This window comes from Durio zibethinus, chromosome 27, assembly GCF_047325235.1.
Source record: "Durio zibethinus cultivar Kanyao isolate XHJ-2024 chromosome 27, ASM4732523v1, whole genome shotgun sequence".
Lineage (NCBI taxonomy): Eukaryota > Viridiplantae > Streptophyta > Magnoliopsida > Malvales > Malvaceae > Durio > Durio zibethinus.
Genome location: NC_143188.1, coordinates 16,171,288 through 16,183,100, shown reverse-complemented (window position 1 = coordinate 16,183,100; position 11,813 = coordinate 16,171,288). Strand labels below are relative to the sequence as shown.

General features: G+C 28.0%; 1 protein-coding gene across 1 annotated transcript; it reads left to right on the top strand.

Moving 5' to 3' along the window:
* Positions 1-297: 297 nt before the first annotated feature.
* On the top strand, positions 298-8,034 carry LOC111279531 (cuscuta receptor 1-like). The gene is made up of 10 exons (XM_089756382.1): positions 298-711; positions 875-1,018; positions 1,094-1,247; positions 1,363-1,442; positions 1,551-1,706; positions 3,278-3,355; positions 4,011-4,166; positions 4,472-4,546; positions 5,822-5,942; positions 6,012-8,034. The coding sequence occupies exons 1-10, from the start codon at positions 342-344 to the stop codon at positions 8,032-8,034; spliced, it is 3,357 nt and encodes a 1,118-aa protein (XP_089612508.1). The 5' UTR covers positions 298-341.
* Positions 8,035-11,813: the final 3,779 nt, after the last annotated feature.

Sequence of the window (11,813 nt, the reverse complement as noted above, 5' to 3'; positions counted from 1 at the left end):
CAAATATATTTGTGTGTTCTTATTCTTGATTTGAGCTTACTGTTTTATGTGTGGTTGCTGCGTGTGGGTGTTGTTTTTCCCAACAGAATTTACCACCGATGAGCGAAGACAAAGAAAGAGACTAACACTCCTTTTGGTAAGGAGGAAAAGACGAGGGAAAAAAAGTTCTAATTGTTCTTGACTTTCCCTTTTCTTTCTTTCCTACAACAGAGTCTAAACGATCGAGGACTACCTTGATTTTCTATATATATTAAGCTTGATGCAAGGCTTATCGTTATATATTTACAAGTAGCAATTGAGAGAGAATTGAAAATATAGAGATCATATATAAAGAAAAAGAGATGATGGAACCCAAATGGTTGTGGTTGAGTGTGTTGTTGTTGTTATTAGAAGGATGCAGACGGTATGGTACTGATGCGTGTTGGGAGGATGAGAGGATTGCTCTCTTGCAACTCAAACCTTTCTTCAATCCTTACAACGATCTGAACAGCTGGGTTGATGAGATCAAGGGTTCAGATTGCTGTCAATGGGATAGGGTCGAGTGCAACACCTCCTCCTCTTCCAAGCGAGTCATAGGACTCTTTCTTGTTTATATAAGATGGTCCAAAAACGAAAGATGGTATCTTAATGCCTCTTTGTTTCTTCCTTTCAAGGAACTGAAGTATCTTTATTTGCCAGGGAATAACATCGCTGGTTTTGTTGAAAATGAAGGTCCCTTTTGCCTTTTCATCTTTAATTTTTTCATTGTTAATTTGCAATATGAAAATTCATTAATCAGTTCTTCATTTTTACAATTTCATATTTAATTCTATTTTTATTTTATTGAAGAAAGCCGCTAAGTCCTTATTATATATTTAAAAGAACTCTCTTGCAGGTTTTGCGAAGCTAAATTTGGAGATCCTTGATTTAAGTGACAATTACCTCGATGATACAATTTTATTATCTTTGAGTGAGTTTTCAACTCTCAAGAATTTAAATCTAGCAGAAAACTTGTTCAGAGGATCAACTCATGCAAACGGTAGAGTTAAAATTAATCTAATAATGATTACGAATGATATACAGTAATTAAAATATTAATTTGTCTTCATTACAGGTTTCCAATGGCTCTCAAGACTTAGTACTTTGGAAACTCTTGATTTATGGGGCAACTCTTTGAAAAATAACAAAGTGTTTGATATAAATGGTCTTTCATCTTTAAAGATTTTAACTTTAAGTGAAAATCACTTGGAAGGAACCGTTCATTTTCACGATAAACTCATTTTACCTCTAATTTATGTTAAATTCAATTGTTGTTTCAAGAAAAGGTCTTGCATATTATTTGATTTTATATATAATATAATTAATTACTTGTTGAGGTTGAATAGAATTGAATAATTTGACGAACTTGAAGAACTTGGATTTAAGCTACAATAGAATTGAAAGCTTCCGACCATCAAAGCAAGGTATAAATATATATTTCAATTCACTCAACTAAGATCTTAACTATGTGATCATCATATAAAATTTTCGATTGACAATAACATATAATAGAATTATATATTCTTGTTCAGGAAACGAGACACAATTGACGTTGACCAATTTGGAGGAACTTGATTTGAGCCATAATCTCTTCAGGAACAACATATTTTCCTTCCTTAGGGGGTTTTCAAGTCTAAAGTACTTATATATGTACGAGAACAAATTGCAAGGCTCCATAGATGTTAAAGGTAAAGCTTTTACTACCTTTGTTTTTTTTTTTAATTCTTTTTGAAAGCCTTACACTCATAACAAGAAAAATTTTTTGCTAAGTCAAAGGTATTTATTAATTAATCAAAAGGGTACAAAGCCAGCATAAAGTTAATTCAGCAAAGCAAATAGATCTATGCATTCAAACCAAACTGACAAAACACCACCCAAAGTATATAACTGAAGACAAAACACCTAAAAGCTACACCACCATAAGCCAATTACCCCCCGACCAAAGCGAGCCATGTGTGTTTTCAATTTCTTGTATTGTCGGCATAGAATCACTCTCCATTATCACCTGCTCTGTACCCTGTTCAAAAGCTAGTTGCAGTCCCCAAAGGATCGCTCTTACCTCTGTATGAAGGGAACTTTCAGTCCAGTCTACTCAAGTCACTGCTGAAAAAAACACGTTACTATTTGAATCTCTAAGAACAGCACCTAGCCCAGCTTCTTGTTCTCTGACCCTATTCACTGCATCCACAATGACCTTTAACATATCCAGTACAGAGGTTGCCAACTCTACCCTTGTGGCGTCCTCGAGATCATAGTTGGTTGGGCAACCAATTCTAGCCTTTCCCTCACGCGGGCTGTCTTTACTAATGATTTCCACATAGCACATGTTACTTGATGGAGGCATTTTAATTACAATCATCGTATTGTAATTCTTATTGTGTTAATTATAATATCATAATCTTAATATTATTATGTTTGATTGTATAATTACATTAATATTAAGTTAACAAATATTATATTATTTTCAAAATGTGAAATGAAACCCAGTTAAGATGTTAATTGTACCTTTTGACTATTGGATAGTTGCAGTTGCTAATATTAAAACTTTTGGTTGCAAATAACATTTCTTGTTCGTACTGTCTGGTAGGAAAAAAGCTCCTAGCTTAAGAATGAAGCTACACTTATTGGCCCAAAAAAAAAAAATCAAGCTACACCTACTTAAGAAGGAGGATGTCACTTATTATACTGTCAGTCATTTCAAATTTTTGATTGGGATAAGAAATTCGAATCCAACTCTATGTAAGATAAAGACAACCAAACCAAGTGCTCAAGCGTGATACTTATTATTGAAGTGGGAAAATCGATACATGACTGAATTAGAAACTGTTGAGAAACCATTTTGTGGTTTTTTTTATTCACTTTTGTTTTCTGAAGTTTCCTAAGTATTTGTGTCAATGGATCAAGTCATGCAAACGTTAAGAGTTAAAATTAATCTAATAGTGATTATGAATGACATATAGTAATTAAAATATTAATCTTCTTTCATTATAGGCTTTCAATGGCTTTCAAGACTTAATGATTTGGAAACTCTTGATTTAGGATACATCTCTTTGAAAATTAACATATTATTTCATATGAATGGTCTTTTATCTTTAAGGACTTTAAGTTTGATGGAAAATTACTTGAAAGGAATCATTCATATTCACAATAAACTTGCTTTATCTTTCTTTTATGTCCAAATCAATTGCTGTTTCATGAAAAGGTGTTGCATATCATTTGCTTTTATATGTAATGTTAATTTCTCATTGGCATTGAATAGGATTGAATAATCTGACAAATTTGAAGAACTTGGATCTAAGCTACAATAAAATTAAAAGCTTCCGACCATCAAAGCAAGGTATAAATATATATTTCAATTCACTCAACTAAGTTTTTAATTATGTGATCAATGTATAAAATTTCCCATTAATAATGGCATATAATAGAAATATTCTTTTACAGGAAAGGAGATACAACTAAGGATGACTAATTTGGAGGTTCTTGATTTAACTAATAATTTCTTCAAGAACGACACTTTTGCATTCCTTTCTGGCCTTCCAAGTCTAAAGTCCCTGTGTATGGGGGACAACCAGTTGCAAGGCTCAATAGATATTCGAGGTAAAGCTATTACAGTTTTTTTTTTTTTTTTAATTCTGTTTTAGAACATTTTTGCTCATAAAATAGGTAAAATCTCATATCACATTTGGGGATTTTTCTTCTTCACTTAAAGCTTTAGATTTGTCTTGCCGTTTACTTCATTATACATTAAAAATATTCAGTAAAAGATTATTTGAGTAACCAGGCTAACATAATGATTATTTGAATTGAACTTGGACATAGAATTGAATAATTTGATGAATCTGAAGAATTTGTATTTATACGCCAACAAAATTGAAAGCCTTCATTCCTTACAAGGTATGCATTTATATTTGCTCAATTAGTTAAGTTGTTATATATAATTAAATATTATGTAAATCTTTTTTTAGTGATGAAATTATGCAAACCTTATGTAGATAGTGGGAGACAGCTGAACTTGACCCATTTAGAAGAATTTGATTTGAGTGATAATCTCATTAAGGACAGCATATTTGCATCGCTTAGCGGGCTTTCAAATTTGAAGTTTTTGGATGTAAGCTCCAATCAGTTAAATGGATCAACAGATATGAAAGGTAAAATTACTTTTTTTGCAAAAATTTTAAATTTGTTAACAAAAATCTTAACTCATGTTTCAAAATGATATAACAAATAAGTTCATCTGTTTTTTTCTTTAATGATGAAATTACGTAAATTATTTATAGATGCTGGGAGACCGTTAAAATTGACCAATTTCTAAATGCTTGATTTAAGTCATAATCTAATTAATTATTACTTTTCAACCAAAATTTCAACTCTATTATAAATACTTTAAAAAAATACAAATTTCATGTTTTCAGATGATTTAATGACGTTTATTTATTACTTTTTTTTTTTCCAGACTTGGGTGCTTTTACCAACTTAGAGGTATTGGATATGAGCTCTAATGATCTGAATGAATTTGTGGCCTGTAAAGGTATGGATTTAAATAAATTTTCTATTTTTATTTGTGAGGTTTATAATGATGTAGATGTTTTAATGATCAACAAATTTAGTATATTAAAATTTAATACTCAATTTTTTAAAGGAAGAAATTAATTATTATTATATGCTTTTTACTACAATACTACAATTCTCTAATTATAATAAAGAATTACGTAAGAATCCATCATTTATAAGTGTGAACTCCACATAAAATTTTATTAGACCTCATGCAATTTTGAATTGTGATTGCTTAATGTATTACAATGATTATAGGTGAAATGCTCTTATTAAAATTAATGCCCAATTTTTTAAAGGAAGAAATTCATTGTAATTTGATTACTGATTAGAAAATGATATATATTTGCCTTAGATAATTGCTTTCTTTAAGAAGTGTTGCAACGGCATATCAAATATTTCCCTTTTTGTTTGTGTTAGCTTGTTGTGTCTTAAAGTTGGACTTGTTTGCCTTTTGTCATTTTGTTTTAGATTACTACGTATTCTTATTACCGTTTAAAAAATTTTGCCTTTTCATGTTACCGTTTTGTTTGATTTTCATCTTTTTGATTGTTTTGTATATTAAAATTTATATTAAAAATATTTAACGATTCAATATTCTTCTCTATTAAAAATTCATCTTGCATTAATCTTGAATATATAATCTTATCTACAAAAATGAAAATTTTCACTTGTTTATTTTTTTCATTTACAGAGTATAAGAGTTTGAAAAAGTTAAAAGTTCTTCATCTAAATGCGGTTTTCACCAATCGAAGCATTCCACGACTACTAAAATTAGTATATGCATTCCCATCAGTTAAGACCTTCTATCTAGAAAGGAACTACTTAAACAAGACTATGGCTACTCAAGATCAAGGTAAGTCATTAATTTATTCCAAAAGAACGTAAATTAGTAGTTGTTTGTTGATTAACATCTAATAATACCTCCTATTCTATGATTACTCAGAATTGCATGTGTGGAGCAATGTGGAGGATATATTTCTAGACGGTTCTTATCTCAACAACAACATTTTGCAAAGCATTGGAGTATTCACTTCTCTTAAAACTTTGTCTTTAAGTGACTGTCGACTTATTGGTTCCTTGCCTAATCAAGGTAAATTAAAGACTATTATTGTCCAATATAACTCATGGAATACACCTTTTTCCAATAATCCTTTATTCTTTTTCTTTCATCTAATATCTTTTATATATATTCTGTTTTGGTAATCAAAATTTAATTAAAATTTCTTCCATGAATTTATAAAATTTTCAGGTTGGTGTGATCTAAGGAACCTTAAGAGTTTGGATATCAGTGAGAATGCACTTGAGGGGATACTTCCTTATTGTTTGGGTAACTTGACATCTCTTCTTGAGTTAGATATCTCCAACAATCAATTTACTGGAAATTTGACTCCTTTAGCAAATCTTTCATCACTTAGATTTGTCTCCCTTTTAAGAAATCGTTTGCAAATTTCAATGCCATTCTTGTCACTTGCAAACCTTCCAAATCTCAAGTGTCTTTTGGCTGATGAAAACAAGATAGTAATGGAACCTAATTCCTTTCATACTTCAATTCCGAAGTTCCAACTAAACATCATCAGTTTGTCAGAGTGTATAACAGACAAAGGACTTAGTCTACAACCTCCTAAGTTCCTTTATTACCAATATGACTTGAGATATGTTGATCTTTCCAATAACAATTTCAGTGGAACAGTCCCGTTATGGTTGCTAGAAAACAACACAAAATTAGAAAATCTCTTCTTGTTGGGTAATTCTTTCACTGGTCCTTTCTTGTTACCACATCTTTTTCATCATAATGTGTCTTTAATTGACATATCTGAAAACAAATTACAAGGTCAAATTTCGACAAATATATGTTCAACTTTTCCAAATTTGGAATTGTTATTCTTATCTAAGAATGCCTTTGAAGGTAATATCCCTCCTTGTTTAAGTGGCATGAACACTTTATCATTTTTAGACCTATCGGATAATCATTTGTGTGGAAGAGTACCAGAAGAGTTGATCATGAGAAGCTCATTAGATGTTCTTAGGCTATCAAATAACAACCTAAGTGGAAAGATTGTTCCTTTGATGTTCAACACAAGAAAGTTGTCAAATTTGTATTTGGATGGCAATAATTTTGCTGGAGAGATTCCTGATATTGATGTCTCTACTACTGATTTTTCACATTCATCACTAGAGGATGTTGATCTCAGTAATAATAGTTTTAATGGAAAGCTCCCAAGATGGATAGGGAATATATCGCATTTGAAGAGATTGGCTTTGTCAAACAATCATTTTGAAGGTTCTATTCCAATGGAATTTTGCAACTTGTTTGAGCTTGAATTTTTGGAGCTTTCTCAAAACAATTTATCTGGCTCTATTCCTTATTGTTTCAATCCACCATATTTGAGACATGTCCACGTGAAGAGAAACAGACTAAGTGGTCAATTGACACTTACTTTTAATAGCTCTTCATTAGTGACATTAGATCTTGGAGGGAATAATTTGACTGGTAATATTCCAAAATGGATTGGCACATTTTCTTCTTTAAGCGTCCTTCTTTTGAAAGATAATCATCTAGATGGTGGAATTCCAGTTCAATTATGCAAGTTGTATTCATTGAGCATCATAGATCTTTCTGGAAATATGTTTTCTGGTCCTATACCTTCTTGTTTAGGTAATTTAACTCTGGCAATGAAAGAAAAGAAGTCTTCTGTAGATGTTGTTTGGGATGGACTAAGTTCAATGAATGATCTACCAATAGACGTTCCAGCTTATTTGTCACATGATTATCCGAGTAGCTACATGGAAGAATGGATAGAGTTTACAACAAAGAGTGTGTCCTATTCATATGGTGGTGACATTCTTAAGTACATGTCTGGGATTGATTTATCTTGTAACAGGTTAACTGGGCAAATCCCACTCGAAATGGGAAATTTAAGTGAAATTCATTCGTTAAACTTATCTCACAATAACTTGGTCGGAGTTATACCTTCATCATTTTCACAACTTAAGCAAATTGAGAGTTTGGACCTTTCTTACAACAACTTGAGTGGTAGAATCCCTATACAGTTGGTTGAGTTGAACTTTCTAGAGGTTTTCAGTGTGGCACATAACAACTTGTCAGGTAGTACTCCAGAACCAAAAGCTCAGTTTGGGACCTTTAATGAAAGCAGTTACGAAGGAAACCCTCTTCTCTGTGGGCCTCCATTGCAAAATAACTGCTCAAAAACTGAGTCACCACCAACAGTACCGACTACAATAGACAATGAAGGAGAAGGTAGTTTCGTGGACATATATGTTTTTTATGTGAGCTTTCTGGTTTCATATGTAATTGTTTTATTGGGAATTTTTGTTGTTCTATACATAAATCCATATTGGCGACAAGTATGGTTTTCTTTCATCGAGAGTTGCATCACTTCTTGTCGCTACTCAGTTGTAGGCAATTTTCTTGAGTTATACATCTTCAAAAGATATGCTTAGTTGTCATGGGAGCTCTTATGATTTGCCTTTTGTTTGAATGTGGTGAAGATTTGGATGAAGTTGTTTTTTGTTATCAAAAGAAGTTTGGTGATTTGATCTCTTAAATGAGGGATTTCTTTTAGCAGACTGTTCTTCTAAGATGGTTGTAGGATGAGTTGTAGATTTGGTTACCCATATGTCTTAAAAAGAGTACTTTGATGATTTTGCACTCTCAACAGAACTTTTTGTCTCTGTCGGAACTCTGTTTTTGGTATTCATTTTGTTGTGAAGGAACTTGTTGATTTTATGTTTGTATACAAATATTCAATTCTCTATTATCCATCTTCTCTAATTTATTGCTAATATCTTTTCCAAGCTATTATTCAAGTAGTATTAGTAAGAATTTGAATTTTAAATGAAATACATCACAATAGGTCAATAATTAAGAATATATCAAAATCTTTGAAAGAGTTTATCATATTGTAGTAATATGAAATAGTTAAGAATGTGTTTTTTCTTTTTTTTTCTTTTATTTATCAATTTCTCATTTCTTGCCCTTTTATAGAGGTTTTATTTTTATTTAAAATTACTTAATATTTGTTGTCATTTGGAAATTAATATTAATTTATAAAATGAGCCAAATAAGCATTAGTCGTTGAAAATATCATTTTGATTGCAAAATGCAATTATTTTCTTTGATAGGATTACAAATTATTCCAAAATAATAAAAAAAAAAGATTTATATATCTCACACACATGCAAATCTCATCAAATAAATAAATTAAATGCATAATCTTCCAAAGCAACAATAAACATAAGGTGTTAGCCAATGAGACCATGGCTTAGTATAGTTTGTTAATTAATTATTTTATGATTGTACCTTGATGACGATGTAATAATTGATTATTCAATTCATTATATGAATGTAATACTTGATTATTATTATTATAAAAAATAAAAAGAAAAAAACCTAAAATTTCTAAATTCATGCTTTGCATGGTTAATTTTATTTATAGTACTACTTTTTCATTTTTAACTTAAAATTTGTTAAATATAAAACTTTTCCATTAAATTTAGTGAAAATACATAATTTATTTATTTATTGACAAAGAATATAATTTAAACCTACTTTACTTTATTCTTTTAAGATAATTAAAAATATTTTCAAATTTTAACTTCGATTTATTTTTAGATAATTTTAAAAATATATTCTTTCATATTGATTTGATAATTTTGGAGTGTTTTTTTGCAAAAGTCTTATTTTAATTTTTAATGAAAATAATTTAGTAGTAGAAAAGAAGGATTAAAATGTTGCATGTGATTTGAATTTAAAAATTTTTTAATATAATATTTGAATTATAATTTTATTAATTAATATGAAGTACTATTTATTAATCACGTGTCATTATTTAAAACTTACAAGATTAAAAATAGATATCAAATAAATTAATAAATTTGTAATTTAAATTATTAAAATTTTTAAAATTTCAATTTCTTAGTTTTTAATATTTAACTTAAAAATCTATTTATAGATTGAAAATAAACCCTTAAAAAATTATCAAACTACCCCTCTCTTGATTTAATAAGAATTTGACACATGACTAAATTGACTATTTTACCATCATACTATAATTATAAAAATACCTTTTTTATAATTATTTACTATAATACCCCATATCATAATTACAAAAATATTTTTTTCTTAAATTGATTATTATGTCTTCATACCGTAATTAAGAAAATAACTATTCTCTTATAATTATTTACTATAATGCCTTCGTACCATAATTACAAAAATACTTATTTTATTATTGAATTACAAAACTCTTATTATTGATCCAAATTACTATAATACCATCCTAACATAATTATAGAAAACCTTTTTCATAATTGATCAAAATTACTATAATACTTTTCCTACCATAATTACGAAAATGCTTTTATGAATACTTAATAAGAAGTTGACATGTGATACTTTTGTTTCAAAATTAATAACATATATTAAAACAATCCTTTGATAATTATTATAATAACCTTTTGTTTATTTGATATCGATGTGTGTTCAAATTTACTATAATACTTTTTATCATAATTACAAAATACTTATTTTTTATAATTAATTAAAATTATTATAATACCCTCTTGCAATAATTATAAAATATCCCTCAAAGTATAATTGACTAAATTACAAAAATATCTTTCCTACAAAAATTACAAAAATACCCTTACATAATTGGCAAAAATTTACTATAATGCATCTCATATGAAAATGCTTTTATGAGTACTTCATAAAAAGTTGACATGTGATACTTTGTTTCAAAATTAATAACATATATTAAAATAATTCTTTGATAGTTACTATAGTAACTCTTTGTTTATTTGATATGATATCGATATGTGTTCAAATTTACTATAATATTTTTTTACCATAATTACAAAATACTTATCTTTTTATAATTAATTAAAATTATTATAATACCCTCTTCAATAATTACAAAATACCCCTCATAGTATAATTGACTAAAATTACAAAAATATCTGTCTTATAAAAATTACGAAAATACCTCTACCATAATTGGCAAAATATTACTATAATGCATCTTATATTGAAATGCTTTTATGAGTACTTCATAAGAAGTTAACATGTGACATTTTGTTTCAAAATTATTATAATACTTTTATTGAATTATATATTAATTTTTAACATAATATAAAATTAACCACATATTAAATTATTAAAATATCATTACAATTGGTTTATGAAAATTTGACATGTGATATTTTATTTAAAAATTACTATAATACCACTATTAAATTACATATGAAATTTTAACATAATATAAAATTAAGTATATATTAAATTATTAAAATACCCTTGTCGTAACTTCATAAAAATTTGACATGTGAAATTTTGTTTGAAATTCACTATAATAGTCCAATTAAATTACTCATTAAATGTTAAATAATATATACTGAAATAATTCCCATTGAAATTACTATAACACCCTTTCATATATTTTGATATGATTTTAACATGTATCCAATTTTACTATATTGCCTTTCAATTATAATTAGGAAAATATGACTCTTTTCATAATTAGCTGAAAATATTATATACCTTCCTACCATAATTATAGATATATCTTTCCTATTATAATTAACCAAAATTAATAAAATTAAAAAAAAAATCTTTTACTATATTTGATCAAAATTATTATAGTACTCCTCATACCATACTTATGAAAATATCTTTTTTTAAAATTACTATAATGCTTCTTATATCATAATTATGTAAATATATTTATGAATGCTTTATAAAAAGTTGATATATGATATTTTGTTTTAAAATTATTGTAATATCCATATTAAATTACGTATTAAATTTAATATATTATAAAATTAACTACATTAAATTATTAAAATACTCTTATCATTACTTTATAAAATTTAATATGTATCATTTTATTAAAAATAATTAAAATTAAATGATCAAATAAACTAAATAATTATAATTTTATTAAAATGAAAAAATTATATAATTTTATATTTAAAAATAAAAAATATTTAATCCTCAATATATAGTGGCGATCGCACACTAGACTAACATAAAAAACACCCACAACACCAAAATACAAAACTTCTCCCCTCCGCCTCCGACCTTTTCTAACGGCTCAGTCACGCGCGCCAAACAAAAGCATCCCTGAATCAAAATTTTACCCCCCCAAAAATAAATCTCTTCTCTCTCACTCGTCTCCTCAACAGTTTCGATATTCTCATTTTTTTCTTCTCCACTTTGAAAA